At 31.8% G+C, this 27,819-nt stretch overlaps 1 protein-coding gene and 1 pseudogene across 1 annotated transcript; one reads left to right on the forward strand and one right to left on the reverse strand.

Annotated features, from left to right (window-relative positions):
* Window positions 1-7,799: 7,799 nt before the first annotated feature.
* On the reverse strand, window positions 7,800-10,582 carry LOC137826471 (uncharacterized). The gene is made up of 4 exons (XM_068632443.1): window positions 10,075-10,582; window positions 9,686-9,863; window positions 8,964-9,039; window positions 7,800-8,239 (listed from the first exon to the last, which is right to left on the reverse strand). The coding sequence occupies exons 1-4, from the start codon at window positions 10,361-10,363 to the stop codon at window positions 8,096-8,098; spliced, it is 687 nt and encodes a 228-aa protein (XP_068488544.1). The 5' UTR covers window positions 10,364-10,582; the 3' UTR covers window positions 7,800-8,095.
* A 252-nt stretch (window positions 10,583-10,834) lies between these two features.
* LOC137827275 (uncharacterized) lies at window positions 10,835-11,438 on the forward strand (annotated as a pseudogene).
* The last annotated feature ends 16,381 nt before the right edge of the window (window positions 11,439-27,819 follow it).

Below are 27,819 nucleotides of genomic sequence, written 5' to 3' on the forward strand. Positions count from 1 at the left end.
TGATTATGATCCACGTTCTCTCATACGGTGCCTCTTCCAAATTAAATAACCTTTTGTGCTTTGGAAAATTACAAGGTTTAGGTTTTTAGAATTATATTCATTTTGGATTATTTGAAGTTTGATGGAGTGTAACGAATCTTTCACAGCCTCACCCTTTTACTACCTTATTATAAACCCCATTGCTAAAGCTTAACTAATACCATTTACTAAGAAATTCAACGTTGATAAGTTTGACATAAAGTTGCTAAAGCTTTTTGTACTACACAATATTTGTGCCAAGAGGCTAGAAACTTGGTTTAAATATGAATTATACATATCAGTTCATTGTTAACCTTGAACATAAAAAAAACCTTGAATGGTAACTGAATTTAAATACCAACCACAAAAATTAAAATTAAATTTTTTTAAAGGTTGAGGTTTGCACCCACTTATATAATAGGCTACTCTGATATCATATTACAAAGTGGACTTTAAGCTTAACTCAACCCCATAAAATCGACTCATTAAGTTGAGGTTTGCACCCACTTATATACAATGAAAGGCTCTAATCTCTAGTCGATGTGGGATCTCCAACAAAAATATGTTTTTCTTTCATATCTTATGTATCCTTAGTGTAAATTTTAAATTTTTTGAGTACTTATAATAAAAAAAACTATTAAAATATGTTATTGTTAGTATTTTTTAAACAAATGAATTTATATTGAAAATCTATTTGACACGTAAAAAAATTTGATACGTGAAAGTACATGAAAAAAATATTTATCCTGATTTTAAATATCCATCGAGTTTACCCAAATTTTCTTGATTAATATTTTTGGAAAAGGATGTTTATTTTTACCTACTTGTCTGCTGAAGATGGAGGATCTGGACTTTTTGATTGGGTTCACATTGTTTTTGTTTCGATTGTCAAAGTTCAGACAATGATCCATTGGATAAGGTGGTGGAAAGAAAAGAAAGTCGTAAATCAATTAAACTATATGATTACTTTTGCCCTTTATATATATATATATATATATATATATATATAGATGAACTGGCTAATTTGTAATTAAATTCATTAATGTCTTTCACTTTTTGTGCGTGGACGATGAATTAGAATAATCTTATAATCTTACTCATTCAAGTAGTATATAGATGATGATTACCAACTTAAATTGACCATTGTATTTTCTTAACAATAATAACAATTAATTAATTTCACTTACAGCTGGAGATTTACCTGAATATCAATCACTGTACTCAAATGATTCAAAATCATTACAGAATATTTGAGTTTGATTTAAGTCATCAACATCCCTTATTTTTAAATTCCTCTCAAAATTTGGAATATGACTAGATCACGGTATTCTAAATGTAATTTTTTGGTTTTGATTTTATGAGTTTTAGTACAAACAAAAATGATATTTTGAAACAAAAATTATATTTTGAAGATTATTTGAATAGCTACCATTTGAAATATTTGAAATATGAGATATAATATATTTTTAATAATAAATTTCTAGATAAATAATAAGTATTATTTGTGATGGTGTGATTAAAATGTTGGATTTGGATTACATTCCATTGGTTATTTTTTCTTATTCTAACTAGTGTTTAAATCTTATCATTTGTATTCAACTATTAAACTAAACATTAGGCTTTCAAGTTCAAATAAAAGTTTTCTTTACAGCTCATTAGAGATTAATGCCTAATGCAGGTCACGTTGAAAAAGTTGATCCCATGAAGCATAGGCCTAACACGAAATTCTGTTAGAAAAAATTATTGTGTAAAGGATCAAAGTATAAGGTCTAGGTGTTTATTGTAGAACATCTTATGGCAATTGTTGATGTATGATTTGCAAGTTTAAGGAAGATTTTCGTTCAGAGCTAGTAGAACTTTGGTAAGGGTTTGTATGGTTGTACGGATCTTTTTGTTTTTAAATTGTAAAAACTTATCTATATAGATTCATGTTAGCTCCAACTTCTTTATATATTTGTTTAAACCCTTCTTCTTATATTTATGTGAGGAACCTAGGTTAAGGAGGATCCGTTTGGGATGTTACTTTTTGATTGGTTTTAGAACTAGTTTTTTAAGTCACTTGTAGTATATATGTAATAGAGTTGAAGTATCCCTCAAATACTCTCATTTATTTTATTTTTTAGTGTATTAATAAAAAAAATTATATTTCTTATTGCTGATAAAATAAATCGAACATATCTACGTTCTTTTTTAGCGTGACGTGCATTAGCTCGGTCTCGACAGCCGCAATGGTCGTGTCGACACAGGTGTTGTGCTCCTTGTCGAGGAGGGGTGCTGAACCAAGTGGTGTTCAATGTTTTGAAGAATCCAAATCCTTTGAAGGATGATGAAGCCTCTGCTTTGCTTGATGCTGCTGTGCTGGTTTTAGCTTTGTTCTGGGGTAGTTTAAATGTTGTAATCAACCCTTGGATTAAATCTCAAAGCAATTAGCATCTCAATCTTTAACAAAGTAAAATGTTTTTCAAACTAAGTTGAAACAACCGATTGTTTTGTCGAAACAACCGATTGTTTACACTTAGGTGTTTTGAGAAAGTTTGAAAACTGTTTTTGAATGGTGAATTTTGTTAAGTAACAAAACAACCGATTGATTCGAGGAAACAATCGATTGTCTGTTTTGAAACCATAACAGAAAAACTGTTTTCTTTGACTGAGCTTTAAATGCTTTAAATGAATACGCTCCAATCATTAAATGCTTTGACCAATCTGTTTTAAATGCAATTAAGAGTTTGTTAAGATTTGATAACAAACTATATTCTTAGATATATTTTGAAAAACTGTTTTTATGTTTTAAGAATCTTGAAACAAAGTTTTGATAAAAAAAAAAAAGTTTTTAAAAGAGTTCTGAGATTGCAAAAGTGTTGAGAGATTGATCAAGGTGCTGAATAGGATTCTACTTGTATTGATTTCAGATATTCATCTGTAACAAGTGTAATCTTTGTAAAACTGCTGAACAATTCGTGTGTGTGTTTTACTGAGATTGGCTGTGTGTTCTTGAGGTGTTCAAGATCAGCAATCTTAGTGTTGGCCAAGGAGAGTGTGTTTCTTGAGGTGTTCAAGGTCATTCTCTTGGTTGTGGTGTAAGTGATCAAGTGGTGATTGCTTACTGGATATCATCAGGGTTTCTGAGAAGACTGGATGTAGCTTTTGTTTGGAGTGAACCAGTATAAACGACTGTGTACAATTTCTCTATCCCTATCTCTTTAATTCAGTTTTGTTATTTTGGAACTGGTATAAACAACCGATTGTTTCGCTAAAACAACCGATTGTTTTTCCAGCTTTGTGCTTTTGTTGTTTGTTTTGGAAAAACTGAATCCTTAATCAAGGTTCTTTCAAAGTATTTTCATTTTAAGGTTAAAAGTTTGCAAAAATCTTTCTTAAACAATTCACCCCCCTCTCGTTTAAGGTCATATATTCTAACACATATCTACGTTCTTTTTTAGCGTGACGTGCATTAGCTCGGTCTTGGCAGCCGCAATGGTCGTGTCGACACAGGTGTTGTGCTCCTTGTCGAGGAGGGGTACTTGACTTAACACTTCCTTGGCCTCCGGCCTATCCTCGGTCGCTCGGGGATCCAGGTCCACCAGAGCGACTGTGGGTACCACCAGTACCGGTTGGGCTTCTTGAGGAGAGCTCTGCCTCCGAGAAGATTTGTGTTTAGGGGAGCGGTCGTCTCGCAAAGGCTCTACTCTAAGACTTCTGCATAACATTCTCTCGCCACCTTCTAATCCACATGAACCGTGAGAATGTCTCCTAATGGCAAAGGGAACTTCATCGCCAGGTGGGGCGTCGACATGATCGCCATCAGCCGGTTGATGAAACGGTCATCCAAGGAGGATGTTATACGAAGCATTCGCGTCAATCACCAAGTATCGGATCTTGATGGTCTTGCAATTTTTTTCCTCACCGAAAGTGGTATAAAGCTCGATGTAGCCTTTAGTACCAACCCTTTCGCCCGAGAAACCAACCACTTGGTCATCATACGACACCATTTCGGTCTCGGGTATCCTCATGGCCTTGAAAGTCTTCCAGTAGAGGATGTCTACTGAACTTCCCTGATCTGCTAGCGTCTTTCTGATGGTGAACCTGTCGATATCGACCGTTATCACCATAGGATCGCCTTGTCGGTAATCGACACCTTTGAAGTCATCGTCGGTGAAGGTGATAGGCGGCATCCTCGACCGGAATGACATCGCGTTCACCTATTGCACCTCTCGGAGGTGTTTCTTCCTGGAGCTGTTGGAGCTTCCCCCACCGAAAAATCCCCCGACGATTGTGTTGATGACTTCTCGGTTCCCCCTTCTCTCAGTTTCCCATGGGGAGTCGTCTCTTCCCGGAGGGTCATCCCTCCTTGTCCGTCGCTCGAGTCATCGGCCGTCTCGTGGCCTTGGAGGCGAATAATGTCTTCGCTTTGCGAGCTCGTATTTGCGAGGGGAGTACTTCGTACCTCGGCTTCCCCAAACGAACCGGCGCAGGTGCCCAACCTGGATGTGTTCTTCAATTTTATCTTTTAGAGCTAACATTCTTTTATTGAATGCTCGTTGTTTTGATGATACCGACACTGTTTCCCTCGGGTGGAATTCTCTGGCTTGCTACCTTTCTGGGGGGAGGGATCAGCTCGACGCTAAGTGCCTCGTCCAAAATTCTCCCCCTCTCAACTGTTAAAGGGGTATACTTCGAGAATCGGCTTCCCCGGCTGTCTCTGCGCCTGTCACTTCTATGGCCCGATCGGCCTTGGCATTCTTTCTCCTCCTTCCCCTTCTCACCCCTGGCCTCTAACCGGGCTTGGTTACGAAATTCTCTCAGCTCCTCTAGCTGCATGAACTTGGCTACTCTTTTTCTAAGCTCGTCTAAGCTAGTGGCCGACTACATACAGAGGTTGTCGGCAAACGGTCCCGGTCGCAAGGTTGTTAGCATGTGGTGCATAGCAACGTCCGGACTAAGGTTCCAGTTGCTCATTGCCACCTTGTTGAACCTGTCGACAAAGGTTCTCAAGGATTCTTCCTTCTCCTGGCGAATGCCCACCAGGGCGATGGAGGTCAGGTGGTGTGGCCGGCTGGTGGCGAACTGTCTCGAACTTGGCTACGAGCGTTGCGAAGCTGTCAACGGATTTGGGCGGGAGTTTGGTGAACCAACTAAGGGCTCCTCCCTTCGGGGACGTGGAGAACACTCAGCACAATATCGCGTGCGTGGTGTACGCAACTATGTGCTCGTCCGGGTTAGTCGTGCCATCGTACCGACCCCTATTGAAGCCTTTCCACTTGTCCGAAAATGGAGCTTTTATGATGGAGTTGGTGAAGGGGTGTCGGTGAGTTGAATCAAGGGTGGCAATCGTCCTGACTGACTTGTTGAGACAAGACTCACCATCCATCTCATGGGTAGGAGCCTTATCTTTGGACTTCTCAACCGCTCTCAGGTTGGGAGGGGAGGTGAATGACTTGCCGACAACGTTTGTCGGCCCAACAGATGGTCCTCCCTCCACCAGCTTCTTCCTCATATTCTCATTCTCCGTCCGTAGAGCCTGAATCTTGTTCATTCTTCCTAACGACTTCTTCATTTTTTCTCTTCATCTCGGCTATTTCTCTCTACAAAGACAACAACAATGCCATCTGGTTAGCTTCATTCACTCTTTCTATGCTTCGAGTTGATATAATCTACTATTACTCTTCAATCGATTTCTCTCGATCCAACGGTGGACATCAATTATTCTCGATAGAGAAATGAGATCTAGAGAACTATTGAGAGACTTAGTATTCTTCCTTCCTGTCAGCAGTCAACTTCTGCTTCAATTTCCTTCACCAAACTTCTCACTACAAACTCATTGTTTACTAATATGCTTTCCATCGTTAAGGTATGAGTAGAACCAAATTATTATTTCTTAGTATTCCGTTAACTTCTTAAATAATGATAAAAAAAAATCTTCAATTTCAACATAAAATATTTTATTTTATCTCATTCTAATCGAACTCATCTCATTTATTTGAGTCCATTCATTCATTTATTAAATGTCTTATCCTTATTTTAGTACAAACAATGAATGAGTAACATTGCAGCCTTTTCCTGGTTATTGCCAGAATTGGAATGCAATTTCCAGTGTTAATTAAGAGTGTTGCCCTGTCTATTTAACACCTAAAAATTATCATTAGTCCGTTTGAATTTTGCTCCCCAATTTATTACCAAAAGAATGACCACTCTGATGTTCCAAACTTTGCTTGCTTGGAAAACGAGTTTGTAAATTTGTTCAATTCAATTTTTTTTTCTAAAGAGTATAATATACTTTTTATTTTGAAAATGTGTAATATTTTCCATTTCCTGCACTGAATTGTGTTCTCTGTGAGAACTCTGGGAGAAAGAAAAGTAAATGACATCCTACAAGTGTGCGAAAATTATGAAGAAACTTATATAATATAATATAATAATAATAAACTAATATATTTATATAATAATAATATAAATATATTCATATAATAATTTAAATGTATTTACAGAATAATAATAAAAGAAATAAATTAATAATATAAATATAAAAATATAAAATAATAATAATATAAGTAAACTTTAAAATAGTAATAATATATAAAAAAAGTAATAAAATTATAAATAATAATAGTAATTAAAATAAATTTAATAATAAAAACAATTATAAACAGTAATAATAAAAATAAATATTAATTAGAAATCTAATAATAATTAAAAAAATTTATTAAATAATAATATTAACAATAATTTTTTATTTTACAAAAATATTTTTTATATGTATCTATAATAAAATAAAAATATTAAATATTAAATAAATTTAGGATTTAGTATTAATAAAAATAAATACTAATAATTCATAATAAAATTATTTATAATATATAAAAATAAGTATACAAAATTTTAATTATTAAAATTTATAAAAAAAAATATTTTCTTTCTAAAGATTAGGATAAATATATAAATTCACATTCTAATATTTTAAAACAAAATAAAAATTACCTCACACACATCACATCACTCACCTTAATAAATTTTCTTCACAAATTCACTCTTTCTACCTTAATCCAAACAACTTAACTTTTTCACCTTTTTCTCTCAAATCAATTCAAATTCACTTTCTCAAATCATCATCTTTCTTCTTCCTAATCCAAATTCCTAATCCAAACACATGTTGTAACTAAATAAGAGAAACTTTCAATAACATGGGCAAATACCATTGGCCTGGCTGAATGCGAAAATTTCCAAGCACACATTTACAATGACTCCAACATTGATCCTCCTAACAGAAGTTCCTGCAAAGCAAATGCCCAAGAAGTGGAAGAGACAATACACTGAAACCTCTTGACCACCAAACTCCAACCCGTTTCGATAATTATACTTCCAGAATTTGGTGAGTAAAAAAATTCTTCTTCAATGGCAGTTCTATACAATCTGGTTAGAAAATACGCTGTCAATACAGCTGCATTTTTTTAAGACTTTGTCAAAGGCATGGCCAAAATAAGCAAAATCAAGCCTCTCCCAAGGACAGATCAGAATCAATTGCGGGAAAGTCAATTAAACTTTAGCAAGTGATGTTCAATTTCCAGTGTTTTAAAATTATCAAATAAATTGATGCTCGTCACATCTATCTTATATAAGTAATATAGATAGACTTGTAACATCTACATGAACCACAATACACAACATTAGTAATACCAACACCTACCTATCCAGAAATTGTCTCTCTTTGCATTTGCCCAGTAAGATGGTAAAAGAATAAATGGCGTAAAACAAAACAAGGAAGTAAAATCACAATATTACAAGAATACTACTAAACTCCAAGAAGATTTATTGCTGATAAAAAAACTAAACTAAAGTCCAAGAAGAATTTTGCTAGAGAAATCAGAATTTTTTTCTAAGACAACGTTGAGCATAATATTAACATTGATTGTTCCCACTGGACCATTACAAAATAGTATTAGGAGGTTACATTTATATATTGGTCATGGAGACGCCAGCCAGTTAGTTACTTCATGAGAAAACCACGATATCTCAACTATACAACAGACCAAAGCGAAGAAATTTCAAGCTGCTATTTATAGTAGCTTACATCTCCTACGACCTAATCCAACTCATCATCAGATTCAACCTCCAGTTCAAATTCATCAATTTCTTTAAAGTAAGCATTCTGTTTTTTCATATATTCTTGAAGCTGGTGATTGGGGATTGCATCTTTTTCTTTTTTAGATGTCAAAGTACGCTGTTTCTGAAAATTCAGCAAAGCAACTATGTATCAGATACTAGCAAAATATTTATTTTGACATGATTGAATAATTAACTTAAAAACAAGGATGCAGAATCTATAACTTATCGAGGTGCATGATATGAAGCTATAACTTACCAGAAAATTTATATATATGACTTCCACCCAACAACTATTTCAAAGATTTTATTAGAATAATGTGTAATGACAAAGGAAATATCAATAGTTGGAAATCAAAAAGAACGATTCTCAGATTGAAAAAGGCTCCCAACATTATTCTAATGCAATATAAATGGGTGAACAAGCTCCCCTATATCCCAACAAGATGATACCCATGACACAATCACCAAGGGGCAATCTTACCAATGCATCAAGATTCAACCTTCACACAAATTCATAACCTACAAATAGGGCAAGTACCCATTATATTTTAGATGTGAGGACATTTCATAGAGTCTTATCCTTCTTCTAATTCATTAGACATCAATGGAGGCTGGCGTAAAAATATTTATAGACAACTTTGGATCATTCATGGCACTGAAATTGACACATCCACTTAAAGGCAGGGGTACTCATCTTTTAACAGTAAATAAACAGTTATCGGAAATCTCAGTGCAATATTTTTAACAATAAAAGATCAGGTTCTTGTCTAATAACCAATTCAACATCATTTGAGTTTCCTAATAAAATCACAGGAACTTAGGACCATAATAGTAAATTAATATACCTTTGCCCGAGGAAAAGTCAATGCTTTGGCCTTGGATAGGTTCAAACCTTCAAACTCATCATTTTCATTTTTCTCGCTGTTTTTTCATCACAAAACCATACACCACAACAATTATATGAAAAAAATTCCGGAAGGAAACAATAAAAAGAAAAAAAATCAAACTCAGTTCTCTTAATCACGACAAGAGATATAATGAATGTATTCAACTATAACATTGTATCATTGTATCCAACTATAACATTGAATCCAACCAAGAGACCAAAAAAACATAAAATGTCATGGACATGCAGCATAGTAATGGCAAAACAGGACAGACTAAAGAGGTCAAATAAAAAAAAATAAGTATCTGTTCAGGAAAGCTTTCACAAATCCAAGACTTTTCATGTATTCAAACAAAACTTATAAGATTAATCTACCCAATCCAAATAGCACACTAGTCAACTTAAAATTTTAAAATGCAAAAGAGTGCTAACAAATAGCAACATACTCCTCTGACAAAGTCTGTACTCATTAACTAAGAGAAGGTCTGTACTCATTACTAGCATTTCTATTCGATAGAATCCATTACCATGGTTAGCATTTTATTCCCCAATCTCATTATTTTCCCCGTGTCCCAAAACTTCAAAAAACCCTCTCTTATTTTCCTCGATAACTGTATCTTAAAACTCAATACAACTTCCACAAAAACACAATCTACCAATTTTTTGAAGGTAAATACTTACAGACTATCAGATATCTTCAAATTTGGGGTGCTGCTAACAGGAACAGCCACTGCCTTCCCTTTGTCCTTCTTTCTTTTATTCGAAGAACGTCTTAGGCTGTACACTACTGAAATAGGATGAAGAGGCTCAGAAGCCTCAACATCATCAGAAGCTTCGGCATCAACAGCATCAACAATCTCTGAAGGAAAAAAAGAAAAGAAATCACAGAGGGATTAAACATAGTTATACGAAAGCTTGAAATCAAATAGCGATAATTAAATACAGTGATTAAACATGGTATATTGAAATTGAATTTGTCAAGCGACAGTAGTATTGCGAAGGTGGAATGTGTCTTTGGTTGCAAGAGAAACTAAAATTGGAAAATCAATAAAATAAGGAAGCGTGTGTACGGATTGAAGGGGGAGTTATTGAATCGGCGGCGTGTAGAGAGGGTGCTTTGAGAGTTGGTGTGGAGGGAACGGACGGTGAAGGAGGGGTAGGGTTTGGGGCATTATCGAGATTGGCGGCGGCGGCAACAGTGTTTTCAGTGACACGTGTATCGAGTGCAGAAGAGGAAGTAGTAGAAGAAGAAGAAGGGTTAGTTCTGTGAGGTTTTGGGGAAACAGGAAGAGAAGTGTTGGTGATATCGGAGAGAGGCTTTCTGCGAACGACCACTCGTCGTTTTCTGTTAGCTTCCATCCTTACTTGCGGAGTTGGATTTCTATTGCCGGCGAAAAACAAATTAAACGTGTGATGAAGCGAGTGCACAAACTTTACTGCAAGTGCGAGAAGGATGACGATTCACCAAGAACCTTCTTCTTTTTCTTCTTCTTCCCAGACACCAGGAATTCGAATTTTTGTTTTTCTTTTTTGTTTTCGGTTTAATACCAACGCCAAGAACAAAGGCAAGCCTTCTCCTATCCAATACGGGCTTGGGCTTACTAATTACATTGATACGTGGCAACAGCGCAAGATTCTGTTTAATTTTTTTTATATATTTTTTAATTTTACAGAGTATATATTTGAAATTAATTTTAAAACAATATACAAAATCTAAACTGAATTATTTTGGTTAAATATATTTTTGTGCCTGTGCTTTCATCTGAAATCTTTTTTTTATGTATTTGTAATAAAAGAAATTTAAATACTCCTAACTTCCAAATTACAAGAGAAAGCAACATAAAGATTCAAAATGGAAGCAATTCAATCATGGGTTTCAAATCACAAGCTAGGAACACTTGGTAAGATCAATTTAAGATATTGCATTTTTCTTTTAACCAAAAACTTAAGAACAAAACTCGTTTCAAGTTTTACTTTAATAATTTATATTTTATTAAATATATTATATATTATGAAGATTTCAACTAATTTTATATTTCTTATGGCATGGTAGGCCATTTTTTCCATAAATTTAATTATAAGGAAATTATAATTAATTGGTGTTTGGTTGTAGGGGGACTGTGGGCCTCTGGGATTGGGGCATCACTTGTGGCTAATTCACGTACAGGATCTCCAATGAAGCCCACTCTTAGACTCATCCATGCCAGGTACATAACATGTCACATACATACATATATGCACATTCATACATTCATCACCTACATAATAGTGTTCTTTGTTTTTGGGCATGCCCAGGCTTTAACTCTGGCAGTGTTGTCTGGTGTCGCGGCTTATAGATACTAAGATTCGTGCATGTGGCCCAAAACCACAGGCCCACGTTCTTTCTCCCACTGTAGCCCAGCTAGCTAAATGGGAGCTTCTAACTCCTTTCTAAAAATCAATATTATAAATAATAAGAAAATTTCAGTTTTAGATAATATTATCAATTATTAACTTCTTGTAGTTTTTTTATTATTATATAATATAATATAATATAATATTATCAGACTCCAAAAAAGAGAGTTTGGTGATTGAATTGTGTAATTGGTTACGAGAAAGACTTGCTTTTAATTGATTTTGAATGTATGAAGGGTTGTTTATAAATCAACTTCTTTGTGCACTTTCTTACTTTCTTTTTACACCTCCATAAATCGTCTAATTCCAAAAATATTCTTTTCGGCAGAAATTTTAAGATTTTTTATTTTATTTTTAAATTATATAATCTGTAAATTTTTAAAATTTTAAAATTTGAAATATAAAATTGCATTTCAGAATTCTATAGTTAATAATATATTTTTAAATTTCAAATTTTAAATACAATTTTTCTTCTTCTTCTAAATTCGTACTTTTAAAAATACATAAAGGTTGTTTTAACATCCATTTGGTAAATTATTAACTTATAGATAGATGTTAGGGCTTGCAACACACGGATAGAGGAAATCCTAGTAATAAGGGCAAAAGTATCAAAGTAATTTATGTTATGTTTTTTAGTAAAGCCTTTAGCAACTAGTCTAGCCTTATATTTCTTTATGGATCCATCAGGAGGCATTAGTGCAAAAAGGTTAAAAGAAGACGACTATTTTCAATTTAAAATGGCAGCTTTATAGTCGCATTTGATGTACATGTAGTCTTAAATCCAACACATAAAAAAGCGGCTATTTAGCCACATTCTTATTTAATTTTTTAAAAATAAAAAATAAAACTCTAAACCCTAAATCCTAAGATAGCAACGGCGGTGACGACAGCAGCGATAGAGCAAATATAGCATAGCAAAAACCCAAACAACAGACAATGAAGTAGTGGTGACCTTTGTCAATACAAGAAAACAAACAAATAAGATAAACAAAAAAAATATAAACCAATGGTGGAGAAGAATGAGAGCTCGAAACGAACTTACAATGACACGAAGAAGACAATGAAGGCTCGCAGAAGACGAGAGGAAGCACGAGAGCATAAACATAAGAGAAAATGAAGCTTTAGAGAACCCTTTGCCAATGCAAGAAAACAAACAAATAAGTGAAACGAAATTTTTTTATAAACCATTGGTGAAGAAGAAAGAAAGGTGATCGAAATGAACTTATAATGGCATGAAAACACAATGAAGCTCGCAGAAGAAAAAGGAACACCAAAGAAGAAACAGAGAGAAAACGCGAAGCGCCAAGAAGAAAGAAAGTATGAAAGCATAAGTGGCGCGATTCAGAGTTAGGATAAAAAATGACTTAAGAATGCGGCTATTACAAATAGCCACATTCATAAATGAAGTTAATTTCAAAAATGCCACCACATTTTGAATGACAATATCTGATCGTAAAAACGCATTAAATAAATAGTCGTTGTTTATACATTTTGCACTAGTGATGGTACTTCTTAAAGATCCGCTTACAACCAATGGGTTTTGCTCCTTTAGGCAAATATACTAATGTCCATGTATTATTTTTCTTAATTGAATCAAGCTCAGTTTTAATGACCTTATCCCAATGTTTAGCATCAGGAACACTAGTAGTTTCTATACAACTTATTGGATCATTGTCAACTAGATAAGTGTAAAAGTCATCTCCAAATGAGATTTTCTTTCTCTGACTTTTACTCATTCTAGCATCCTCACTCATGCCATCACTAGCATTATCTATAGGTTGTTCAGATGTACCACTACTCTTTAGAGGAAATATATGTTCAAAGAACTCAACATTTTTCGTGTCCACTATAGTGTTACGTTCAATTATATCACTATTAAGAACTAGAAATCTATATGCAACACTATGTTCCGCATATCCTAAGAACATGCAATCAGATGTTTTAGAGCCTATTTTCCTTTTCTTAGGATAAGGTAACATCACTTTAGCTAAACACCCCTACACTCTTAGGTATTTCAAATTAGGTTGATATCATTTCCACAGCTCATAGGGTGTTTTACCATTTTTCTACACTATTGAGAATGTACTGTATGTTGAAGGGCTAAAACATAGTCTTCTAAGCATTAGCCAGTTGTGTGAAAAGGGATACAAGGTCAATTTTGAAGCCAACACTTGTACAATTTCAAATGAAATTTTTGGTAAGGTGCTGTTCACTAGAAAAAGGGTAAATAACATCTATCTCTTAGATATTATAAAGAGTTGTTCTGAAAATGAGTGTTTGTTGTCTAAAAATGATGAGTCATGGCTGTGGCATAGGAGGCTAGCTCATGTTCACACAAATCACTTGAATAAGCTAAGATCTAAGGAACTTGTTTCTGGTTTACCAAACATAAAATTTCAAAATAATAGATTGTGTGATGCTTGTGTAAAGGGAAAACAGATTAGAACTACCTTTAAATCAAAAGATATGGTTTCTTCAAATAAAGCTTTGGATGTTTTGCATATGGACTTGTTTGGACCATCTAGGACTGCTAGCTTAGTTGGAAATTACTATGCTTTGGTGATTGTTGATGACTTTTCAAGATATACATGGACTTTGTTTCTTGCTTATAAAAATGATGCATATAAAGCCTTTAAGAAACTAGTTAAGGTTCTGCATAATGAAAATGAAAATAGGATAAAACAGATTCGTAGTGATCATGGAGGAGAATTTCAAAATGCAAAGTTTGATAAATATTGTGAAAAACATGGGATCATACATAGTTATTCTGCTCCTAGGACACCCCAACAAAATGGTGTTGTTGAAAGAAAGAATAGATCACTAGAAGAGTTAGCTAGGACTATGCTAAATGAATCTGGTTTACCTAAATACTTTTGGGTTGATGCTGTATACACTGCTTCTTATGTGCTTAACAGAACTTTGATTAGACCAATTCTTAAGAAAACTCCCTATGAATTGTATAAAGGTAGGAAGCCTAGCATTAGTCATCTTAGGGTGTTTGGCTGCAAATGCTTTATTTTAAATAATGGTAAAGATAATCTGGGGAAATTTGATCCTAAATCAGATGAAGGAATACATATTGGATATGCTATAAATGGTCATGCTTATAGAGTGTATAACAAAAGAGTGCTTGCACTTGAAGAATCTATACATGTTGTATTTGATGAAACAAATTTTTTTGTGCCCAAATCTGTTCTGGATGAACCTGGTATGGATGATTTAAGAACCATTATGCAACAGAATCAATCTAGTGAGCTTGATGCAACTAATTCAAATTCTATCAAAGAATCTACTGTGAATGCAGGACTGCCTAAAGAATGGAAGACTCCAAGGGATCTCACTCTTGACAATGTAATTGGTAAAATTGAGAAAGGAGTCTCAACAAGGAATTCACTCAACAATTTCTGCAGAACAGTGGCTTTTGTGTCACAGATTGAGCCTAAAAGCCTGGAAGAAGCACTGCAAGACAGCAATTGGATAACAGCAATGCAGGAAGAGCTGAACCAGTTTGAATACAATGAAGTGTGGACCTTGGTTCCAAGAAAGCATGAGATGAACATCATAGGAACCAAGTGGGTGTACAGGAACAAGATGGATGAACATGGAGCTATCACTAGAAATAAAGCAAGGTTGGTTGCTAAAGGTTATAACCAAGAAGAAGGTATTGATTTTGGTGAAACCTATGCACCAGTAGCACGTCTTGAAGCTGTCAGACTACTTCTAGCATTTTCCAGCATACAAGGTTTCAAGCTGTTTCAAATGGATGTCAAGAGTGCATTTCTAAATGGCTACATCAATGAAGAGGTGTTTGTATCTCAGCCTCCAGGGTTTGAAGATCACAAAAATCCAGAACATGTGTACATGCTTAAGAAAGCCTTATATGGATTGAAGCAAGCACCTAGGCAATGGTATGAAAGGCTAAGCGAATTTCTGCTCTCTCAAGGATATAGCCGTGGCAATTCTGATAAAACTCTCTTTCTAAAGAAGAAAAGAGAAGATATCATACTTGTGCAAGTCTATGTAGATGATATTATCTTTGGATCCACAAATGAAGAGATGTGTGAAGACTTTGTGAAAATCATGAAAAGTGAGTTTGAGATGTCAATGTTAGGAGAAATGAATTTCTTCCTTGGACTACAAGTTAAGCAACTCAAGGATGGAATTTTCATAAGCCAAGAAAAATACTGCAAGGAACTGCTCAAGAGGTTTGATATGGATCAATGCAAAGCAATCAGTACTCCTATTTCAACAAGCTGCCAGCTGGATCAAGATTTTGCAGGAAAATCAGTGGATCAAACCAAGTATAGGGGTTTAATTGGTTCCTTATTATACCTAACTGCCAGCAGGCCTGACATTATGTTTGCTGTGTGTTTATGTGCTAGATATCAATCTGATCCAAAGGAATCACACTACAATGTAGCAAAGAGAATTCTGAAATATTTGCAAGGATCTAAGGATGTTGGATTATGGTATCCTAACAAGGTATCCTTAAATTTAACTGGTTTTTCAGATTCTGACTTTGCAGGTTGTAAGGTGGATAGGAAAAGCACAAGTGGAACTTGTCACATGCTTGGATCAAGTCTAATCTCTTGGCATTGCAAGAAACAAGCTTGTGTTGCTCTCTCCACAGCAGAGGCAGAATACATAGCTGCTGGAAGTTGTTGTGCTCAAACCTTATGGCTAAGGCAGCAGGTAAGTGATTTTGGAATTTTGTTAAACAAGATACCTATAAATTGTGATAATACTAGTGCCATAAATCTGTCTAAGAATCCTGTCATGCACTCAAGGACTAAACATATTGAAATTAGACATCACTTTTTAAGAGAACATATAGCTAATGGAACTTGTGATATACAATTCATTGGTACTGAATTTCAACTAGCTGATCTATTCACTAAACCACTTGCTAAAGACAGGTTTTATTTTCTTCTAAATGAATTGGGTATTATTAGCTTAAATTGTCCTCTGCAGTGAAAATTTCAATCTGTTGTTTTATGATTTAACATGTTTTGTTCCCTATTTCAGAAATCACAGCTATGACTAGGAAAGAGAAAGATTTACTTTTCTCTCTCTCACTTTATCTTTGACTGCTTTTTCGGTTATTAACCAGCAGGCCTATGGCAATTAGTGTGTGGGTATCCTAACTGATTGGATATTGTGGAGGTGCAACAGATTTGGTTTGCCAAAATCAGGTTCCAAGATATTCTTACGTGAATCCACACCTGAACCTACTGCACCATTGGAATAAAATCTGTAGCATATCTAATAGATTTGATTTTTTTTCAAAACCCATAATTCCCAAAATCTGATCAAATTGTCCTTCATTAAAATCTGTGATTTTCAAAATTTGATTTAATGATTCTATATAAACCTAGCACAATTCAGCTTGTCTCTCACACCTTCTCATTTGTGCTATAAGCTGTCCAGGTTTACACTTGCTTCAACACAGGTTTCGTTTCTGTTCTGAGTGATAATCTGTATTGCATTTTTTTTCTAGAATTGTATATTAATAAACTGGTGCAGGGAAAAACAGATTGAGCATGGCATCCTCATCACACAGAAGGAAGAAATCCAAGGAGCAATCCAGCAACAACCAAGGTATTTTGGAGAAATGGTTTGCTGGAGATTCTGAAGCAATGACAAGGTACATCCATGAGACAAGCAGAAAGTAAGTCAATGCACCCAAAGTGCTGGAATTCTCTTGGTTGAGAGAAGAAAATCTGACTGAAGCAAAAACCTTGCTCAAGCATCAAAAGCTTAAGAACTTCCTAGAAATGACTGGAAATGTCTATCCAGACTTGGTGAAAGTCTTCTACAGCAACTTGGTTCAAGATGGCAAAAATTTGGTCTCCCATGTGAAAGGTGTGAAGCTGAAGATTACTAGAGAAATATGGAGTAATGTGGGAGGAATCAAGTATTCTGGAATGAAGGTAAGCAAAGGTAACACTGTTGGAATTCAGGGATTCAACAAGATGCAGTTTTACAGAAGTTGTGTGAGAAACCCTGCTGAACCAGTGGCTAGATTCCATGCTGGAAATCTCACAATCATTCCAAGACTCCTTGCCTACATCATTGCTTGGCAGCTTACTCCAAGAGGAAGTAATCATGCAACTCTTCATGAAGAAGATTTGATTCTGCTATACTCTATCATGAACCAACTCAAGGTAAATTGGGTGAGTACAATGGTTGAGCATATGCTCAAATCCACAAGGTTACCAGACTATCGTTTTCCATATGCTATTTTTGTGTCAAAGCTAATTGATTACTTTGAAGTTGACACTACAAATGAGAGAAATGACACCATTAAGGCAGCAAGTGAAATAGACAACTCCACTCTCTTGAAGATGGGCTTTCAAAAGGAAGATGACAGCTGGATATTCAGAAGGAATGCTGCAAACAGAGCTGAAAATGAAGCTGCTGATCCAGAAAATGAAGAAGAAAATGCTGATGGAGTGCAGAACATGGATGCATCACCAGTGCACTCTGCTAGACTTGAAGATGTTGCTGCTACAAGTCAAAATGCAATGGTTGCATATGAGGAACCTGAGTACAGAGGTGAACCTCTGTCTATGTTTGAAAGACAAGTGCTAAGCAGGCTGGACACACTCACATATGAGCAGAAAGCACACTATGAAATGACTTACGCCAGGTTTCAACACTTGGATGACCAACTTGAAGGAGTTCAAGTGCAGCTAGCTGAGCTCTACTACAATGACAAGTGATCCTAAATCTAAGTATTTAGCTTTTATATGTTGTTGAACAATTTGGTTGTAATCTGTTTGCCTTTATTCTGCACTGGTTTTTAGTTGATTTCATTGAGGTTTGTAATAGAACTTAATACTGGATTTATGGTTTGAACTATGATGAATGGCTTGTATGTTTTATCCCATGCTTTATTTTGTTTGATGAATCCAAAGGGAGAGAAGAACAGCCACAGAAAGCTACATGGTACATAAAGGTAGCACAAAACTCACAACTGCTCTATTATGGTTTTATGTCTAAAAATTTCTGTGCAGGTTTTGGCAGCTAGTCTAATACAGATTGTGATCATCAAACTATGCTGTGCAAAGGGGATTTGTCTCCATCAAACAGGGGGAGATTGTTGAAGATGGATGAAGTCTCTTCTCTACCTAGTGTTGTGTGTGTTTGATGTAGAAAATAGCTAGTTTGTTGTAAAGTTTGTAATAGGTTTAGATGATCTTGTATGTAGGCTTGTATTTGTGTGAGGTTGTCTTTTGCTACATGATTTATCCTAGATGCCTAACCAAGTCTAGATCAAGCACATGATGTGGTTAAATGGTTTTTGAAAAGCTTTTAAAAGTGCTCTCAAAAGATTTAAATCAGTACAAAAATAAATCTGTTTTATGGAGAAAGAATCGGTTTATTTCTTCTCTGTTAAAAGGTTTTTCTAAAATTCTGTTAGGGCACCACAGGTAAAGCTTAGTTAGTTATTTCAGTTAAAGCTGAGCTGGCCTGTTTGCTATATTTTAATCTGTTTCACTGAGAAAGAACATGTTTATTCTTTGGTCAACTAAAAGGTTTTTCACAAGTTAGTTAGGGCACCAAAGGTACAACTCAGACAGTTATTTCAGTTAGCTGAGTTGGCGGTTTTCACAAAATAAATCTGTTAAGTTCAAAAATGAATCTGTTGTCTTCATAACTGCTTTTCAACTGTTTTTTGAAAAGAAGTTAGAAACTGTTTTCTATATAAAGAAAAGTCTTTCTCACATGAAAAGGGGCTGAGCAATTACGCTTTTGACAGAGGTCAAACATTTTCCATGTGAGAAGAAGGATCAAAAGATTTTTGAAAGGTTTTCCAAAGAGATTTTCAAGTGTGCTTGTTCTAGGAAACCTTTGATCTTGGTGAAGGTGCTGGTGCAATTCTGCAGCAAATTGAACTACTGGTTTTGAGTTCTTGCATCTTCTTTTCAGGTGTAATCTTTCCTTTATTCTGGTTTGTAAAGGTGTAAGTGTTAGTCACTCCTTGATAGGGTTTCTTGGAGTGCAAGGTGTGCTGAAATAGGGTTTTTCAGCATTGATTGTGTTGTTCTTGTAGTGTTCAAGAACTGCTGTGTTTGTAAGTAATTGGTACTGTTTTTAGTGGATTCCACCTTGGGGTAAGGTGAGACTGGACGTAGCTCTGTATGAGTGAACCAGTATAAAAACTTGTGTGCCTTTTCTTCTCATCCCTGCACTCATTTCTGGTTTTGCTTAATTCTGTCAAGAACTAAATATGTTATTTTGAAATTGAATCTGTTAATTCTGGGTTTAAGTAAGAACTGTTCTTCCTTATTTGTTAAAGCTTTCTAATCACAAACAAGGCAGTTGTATATGATGGCTTAAGTGATCTGTGAACAAACAGTCTAATCATTAAAATCTGAGAAAGAATCATTCTCCTTAAAACCTTGTGTTGAGTAAATTTGTTTGATTTCTAAGCATAGCTGTATCCTTCATCCTCATAATATTCAGCTGATCTGACTCTGTTAGATCACAATTTTATATTGAACAAATTCAAATTGTGCTAGACTGCTCTGAAGAATCAATCTGTTTTATGTAAAAACAATCTGTTCTTTTTGCCTCTGGTATACTGAAAATTGTGTGTTCTTGCAAAAATTTTATAAGCTCAATTCACCCCTCCCCTCTTGAACTTAGACACTAATAGACCCAACATAATTGAGTTTTGTACTGTTCAATATATCCTCTCTCGAAACTTCCTAATGCGCCTCCCTTTTTCTTCCTAATCCCTCATTTCTCATATACTAACCCTTCTGACTTCCATGGACGCAGTTTTATCGAGTACGTTTTTTTTTTCTTTTCAATTTTTTATTCAATGAACAAAGTCCTACGATTCCTATTTGTTTGTTTTTCTTTAATAGTTCTATTTGTTGGGTTTTGTGTGAGCACAATAATTACAATATTGTCATCATACAATGTAAAAATGAATAAATGAATAAAAAATAAAAGTAAAATTAGACATTGCATTTTTATCTTCTACTTTATAATTGAAAAACAACACTTACTAAATGGTTTCGTGGTTCTGGAACGAAAGTACGAGTTATGATAATTTGAATATGAAAATAGAAAGTTTGATGGGATAAAAGTGAAGATGAACGGAAGAAAAAAAATACAATTGTACAATGATCCTGAACAAACCTCACTTTGCAATGTTTAGTTTTGAATTTAAAATAGTTTTATCTGTTATGTTAGTATCTCTTTGAGATATATATAAAATTTAAACTATTCACAAAATAACAAATAAAATAAAATATAAAGATAAAGATAAAATTAAAATAAAATAATCCTGAACAAACCTTACTTTGCAATGTTTAGTTTTAAATTTAAAATAGTTTATCTCTTTGAGATATATATAAAATTTAAACTATTCACAAAATAACAAATAAAATAAAATATAAAGATAAAGATAAAATTAAAATAAAATAAGATGATAGTTAAGAGGGAAATCCCCTAATAATTACTACAAAAGTCAGCATTCTTATTTTATAAGTCAAATATGTGTCTGAATAATGGTATTTTATGTATTGTTAGTATATTTTAATTGTGTTAAATATCTTAATGTTTTAATTTGTAACTGTAATACCGGCTTATTTCATCTTTTTACTTTTGAATTAAATGGAACTATTTTTGCATTCCCTTCAATCGGACTCTTGCATAAAAAAAAAACATGTATCTTTAAATGGTAAAAAAGAGAAATAGTAGAATGTATAAAAAATAGAACATAATAAAATTTAAATTAAATATGTTGTCAAGTACTTCATAAAAAAAGGATTAAATTCTCAAACCACAAAATTTTTCTAACATTTTTCTTGCAAGTTGACGTATGAGATTATTTTTCCTTTCACACAATGATGGCACATATCATTGTAGGGTTTTGTTTATATTAGATAAATTTGATCTAATAAAAATCTTAATTTAAATAAATAATATATAATACAAAAAATACCTACAATACTATACTTAAATTTATCTATATATGCAAATTCGTACATTCAAAATAGCTTATTATATGACTAAAAGTCTAAAAGTTATATATATTAAGTTTCATCTTATACATTTTTAGAAGTTTAACTTAACATACTTAAAACCTTGTTTCGCATTCAACCTTTTACATAGATTTAAGATATCCTTAAATAAGCTAATCAACTGAGAGAAAAAAATATAAAACAAACTACAGAAACTATAAAGTTTATACTAATTATTATTAACAATGTTTTAGGAATTACATTAATTATTTAAAGTTATTTTTTTTATGTAATTTTCACAATTGAAGTGATGACAATCTTTAATTATAAAGGTGAAGGTTGATAGAAGTTTCGTAATGACAGATAGACCAAGTTTATATATATATTATGTATATAGATTTTGATGATAGTTTTTTTTTATATTATATATATACATAACATGCTTAATTATAAGAGGATTGAGGTATATCCTTAAAATATTTTATATTTATTTTATTTTTTTCTTTATTAATAAAAAAGAACTAACAGTTTGAGTGACAATTATACTTTTATGCTTAGTTTGGATCCATCACTCAAATAGAAAGGTAAATATTTGTTACGTTTGTATCTATTAAATGCAAGGCGAGAAAAACAAAGATTTATGGGAGGAGAATAAAATCACTACTCTCTATTAGTCGAATAAAAGTTAGGAAAATTGAAAAAAATTACATTTTATTGTCAAAAAGTCAAAATTATCCTTTTTTTTATATACATATAAAATAACACTATATATATTACAATAAAAGATATTATATATATATATATATATATTATTAATAAAAATAAAATAATTAATTATAAATTTTATAACATATAACGAAAATTACGTTATTGTTTGATATGTAATATGTTACAAATTTTATAAGATAATCAATGGATTATCAAAATCGATTATGTTATACAAATTTGTAACATAAGAGATTATATATTAAACTTAATCAACTGTGTTATAAATTTTATAATATATATAATTAATTATTATAATAATATAATATAATAATAAAATAAATATATTTATATAATCTATACCTATATATAAAGGGGATTCCCTCTTAGCTACCATCTTATTTTATTTAAATTTTATCTTTATCTTTATATCTTATTTTATTTGTTATTTTGTGAAAAGTTTAAATTTTATATTTCAAAGAGTTTAAATTTAAAACTAAATATTTGTAAAGTGAAATTTGTTCAGGAACATTGTACAATTGCATCTTTTTATCCCGTTGATCTTCACTTTTATCCCATCAAACTTTCTATCATATTTTTCTCCAGATCATCTTCACTTTTATCAATTGCATCTTTTTATCCCGTTCATCTTCACTTTTATCCCATCAAACTTTCTATCATATTTTTTTCCAGATCATCTTCACTTTTATCAATTGCATCTTTTTATCCCGTTCATCTTCACTTTTATCCCATCAAACTTTCTAGAAGAAATCGCACTTTTGTTCCAGAACCACTTCGAACCACTTCCGTTCCAGAACCACGAAACCAATCAGTAAGTGTTGTTTTTCATCTTATTTTATTTGTCATGAACAATTTAAATTTTATATCTCAAACTTTCTATTTTCATATTTAAATTACCAGAAGTTGTACTTTCGTCGTTCCAAAGCCACGAAACCGTTGTTTTTCAATTATAAAGTAGAATATGAAAATGCAATGTCTGATTTTAGTTTTATTTTTTATTGTGCTCACACAAAACACAAACAAATAGAACTATTAAAGAAAAACAAACAAATAAGAATTGTAGGGCTTTGTTCATTGAATAAAAAATTGAAAGAGAAAAAAACGTACCCGATAAAACTGTCTATGTGGAAGTGAGAGGGGTTAGTATATGAGAAAGGAGGGATTAGGAAGAAAAGGGGAGACGCATTAGGAAGTTTCGAGAGAAGGATATACTGAACACTAAAAATTCTGATGTGAATATAAAATGTTAGTTTTCGTTTCTCTCTTTCCATTTTTTCTGTTTCTGTTGATTTTCTTTTATCTAATTATGCTTTTAATTCTGATTTTATTCAAGCCTTTTTTTTCTTTTTTTTTAAATTAAAAAAAAATATTATTAAAAAAAGAAAAAAGAAAGAAAATACAAAAATATGGGGAGACTAGACCAAAACTCATATGTTAACACAAACGATACATAGGTAGATTATACCTATTCATAAAGAATTCTAAAAACAGACTAGCTGGGAGTCTATTATACCAATGAAAAGATTCTCTATGAATAAATCCTAAATTAGCCAACTTATCAGCACACGCATTCCCTTCACGAAAAATATAAGTTACCCTAAACCTGATTGTCCCACAAAAATTAAGACAAGTATTCCATCGATTCTGAAGCATCCACGGAACATTAGTCCTAGCAGTAAACACAGCACAAACCAAGGCAGAATCACATTCAAGCCAGACATTAGTAAGTCCCATTTTTTGAGCTTCCTCCATAGCATGTATAACTCCATAAAATTCAGCAACCAAAGCAGTTTGAACTTCAAGAAACGCTGAAAAAGCACCAATAAATTCTCCCATACTCCCACGAAAAATACCTCCACAAGTAGCAAGACCAGGATACCCCTAGCAGCCCCATCAGTATTAATTTTGACCCAGCCTGGTGAAGAAAATTCTCATTTAATAGGAAGAGGACGAAGAACTTTACCACTACGAGTCTTAATACCGAAAAACTTAATCACGTTGAAGTCCAACATATCATTCTTCATTGAAGCTTTAGACGAATTTCCCACTAGACAAGTTAAATCTTTAACTATCGAAATAGCCTTAGAAACCCCAATCTTATCCTGAAATCTAGCATAATTCCTCATACGCCATATCATCCATATAGAAAAGGTTATCACCGCAAGCTTAATCAATTTAACCAAAGGACTACCATCACTCTTAATAAAAGAAAGTAGATCATCCTTATTAGAGAAATGAGAAGTAAGAAAAATTTGTCGTACCCAACTCCAAATATGCAATGCGTTAGAACATTCAAAAAATGTTGAATAGATTCCTCTTGCTTTTCACAAAGCGAACACATAGAACATATATGCAAACCCTTACAATTTATATTAAAATTTAAAAATTTAAAATTTTTATCTCTCAACTCCTCTATCAACTCCTCTTAATTATTTTATTTAAATTTTAAAAAATGTTTCATAATTACTTATTAACTGTTTTTTTTAATTATTTTGTTTAAATTCAAAAAAATTGTTCTGTAACTACCCTATCAAATAATTTATTTGAATTCAATTTTTTTTTATGTAACTACTCTATCAATTATTTTTATAGATATTTTATTAAAATATTAAAAAACTAATAACTACTCTATTAACTACAGAAAAAAATACAAAAAATAATAATAAAATAAAATATTGATATAAGATTAAATTAGAAAAAAATACATATACTTAAAAATATTTACAGAGAATTTTTTTTAATATATCTATACCTATATATAAAGGGGACTCTTTAACTTCTCTCAATTTTTTTCGTATCTTATCCTTATATCAATATTTATTTTATTTCATTAATATGTACATTGTGTCATTTCTTATTTTTTTAAAATTTTAAATTTTATATTTTCAAAAATTTTAAATTTTAAATTTTCAAATTTTCAAACTCTAAAGTCTTTTCCAAACACTTAAAAATTTTTAATAAATATAAGTGTAATGTATGAATAATAATTTGAGAATTGTGTGTTCCTACATATTTTGAGATTATTATTTTGTAATCATGTTGGGGAATGTGAGAAGACCAAACTTTTAGTTCAAAGGAACTCTATTCTAAAATTGAAGAAGAGAGTGGAAAAGGTGAATAATATTTGCTCTAAAGGTATAAGAGCATTACTATACACTAATAATTGTTTTGTATTTTTTTTTTCACTTTTACTAATAATATAAATGTAATGTGTGAATAATAATATTGTTTATTCAATTTTACTATTAAATATAATTATATAAAAATAAAAAATGCGGATACACAGGAACGTAAATGTATTTATATTATAATAGTAAAAGAAAATAAATTAGTAATATAAATATAAAACTACGAAAAAATAAAAATAAAATTATGTTTTTTACATCAAAATTTATTTTAAGTTAAAATAAAAGTTTTTAAAATTTATTACTTTCTTAACTTTATAAGGGAAAATTTTATTTTTATGATAATTTTTCATATGTTAAGTAATTTGTAAATTTTTTTTTGAAATTATTTAATGACATTTCAAAATAATTTTATTTAACTCAAATTTATAAAAAATATCTCATATTTTATTATTAAAATATTTTAAAAATAAGAGTAAATTTGTCAACTTATCTTTTATACAGTTTAAAAAAATTAAAAATCTTCTCACAACCATATGATCATTCACAAACTTTTATAAATTTTTCTCACAAATCCACTTTAACCTACCTTAATCCAAACAACCTCATTTTTTTTATACTTCCCTCTCAAATCACCACTATAAGTCTACTCCCTCAAATCCCCAACTCAATCTAAACTCAACCTAAGATTCTAGTTTAACTTTATTAAAAATATAACTTATTTTTAATTTTTAATTTAATATTTATGATAATTGTTGAAAAACATATTTACAACAAGGTGTCTTAATTAATTGGATGAAAAATTATTTTCAATCTACACGAAGAATGCACACTATGATTTACCATGCTTATGTCCCATAAAATATTTCTGTAATTGTTTTTAATTACAAATTCTTTTAAATGTGTTAGCTGTATCATTGTACAGTATCATTTTATTAACAGATTTCAGTTTTGTGTAAATCAAGATATTAAATATTAAAAATGCTAGATAAATATATGATTATCATATATTTAAGTTTTTAATATAATAAAAACATTTAAAAAAATTATTATTTATGTTAATGACATAGACCAGTTTCTTTAAAATAATTTTTCTGCAGATATTTACGACAGCATGCAATTGTACAAACAAGTATATCAAACACTACCTGACAACAGGGATAGAGCTTTATACAAAAACGATTTATTCATTGAACGATAATTTGGTGAAAGTCGGTGTAAGAGAAAACACCAATTATTTGGTATGCTTTTGTATGAAAGATGCAAACAACCAGTCAGCTAAAGGGTTCAATGTGATAAATGATATTAAGGGTAAATATGTATCAGATATTAGCAAAGTATTTATTTTGACATGATTGAATAATTAACTTAAAAACAAGTATGCAGAATCTAAGTATTTCACCTTCATTCCCTGTCAAAGGAAAATGTCACGTGCATGATATGTCTCTCATTTTTTTTTAAATAATCACAGTATAGAATATATAAATTAATATAAGTTAGCTTAAAAGGTGAATATTTCATTCACCAAACAAATATTTTTTTTAAACACATAGTCTTAGATATTGAAATAATGAAATAGTATCTAATCTTAAAATCGAAATTGAAAAAAATAGATACTAAACTTATGGATGAACTATCACAAGATTGTTTTAATTTATAATTAGTCTATAAAATAAAAAAGTTAAAAAAGATTGGAATTGCGATACAAATTTTATCATAAAAGATGCTTGACAAAGAGCGCATAATGGCAAGTAAATACCAAGTTAAAGAAATTCCAACATAATACTTTAAATATAGTAAGAAAATAATATCATCTCTTAAATTTAAGAGAATGCAAAATAAAAAAAAATCACATAAGAGTATGTACTTATTTTCTTTGATTCTGATTCTTTCTCAAATATTTTCGGATTTACGAACAGATTATTTATATTATTATTTATAAAAGATTTCATAATGATGAAAGTTTTATTTAAAAATAAATTCAAAATAAAAAAATATAAAATAGAAAGTTGATTTCATACACTCAAATTACAAAGAAAATTGATAGACACTTAAAGTTTAAAAACTTTTCTAAACTTACCATGCATGTTTTTTTTCATGTCATTTAGTGAAATTGAAATATGAGAAAGCTACTTTTCTTGCTTAAGAACAAAAGCAAATCTTATTCATGAAAGAGACTGAAAAGAATTATTAATTATCTTAAGAAAAAATATGTTAATCATTCTATAAAATATCGTAATAAAATAAAATAAATTTGTTGCACAACATTGTTACTCAAGGAAATTTATTTTTTAACGTGATCTAGATTAATATGAATTCAATCGTACTATTATATTTTTTAAATAATTTTATAATCCGAATTCAGTACTTGCTTAATTTCAATTTTAAAAATATATTTTTAATATACTAAAGTTCAGAAAGACAGTCTTTTTAACTCGCACAAACAATTTTCTTATTATTGCTTTTTTTCTATAATTTCTATTAAATAAATTTTTGTTAATTCATTATCATAAAAAAAAGTGTATTATTTACTTTGTAAAAACAAAAACAATGAGTGAACCTTACAGGAACAATCCAATTCAGAAAAGGT

Source organism: Phaseolus vulgaris, chromosome 8 (genome assembly GCF_000499845.2).
Source record: "Phaseolus vulgaris cultivar G19833 chromosome 8, P. vulgaris v2.0, whole genome shotgun sequence".
Taxonomy (NCBI): Eukaryota; Viridiplantae; Streptophyta; class Magnoliopsida; order Fabales; family Fabaceae; genus Phaseolus; species Phaseolus vulgaris.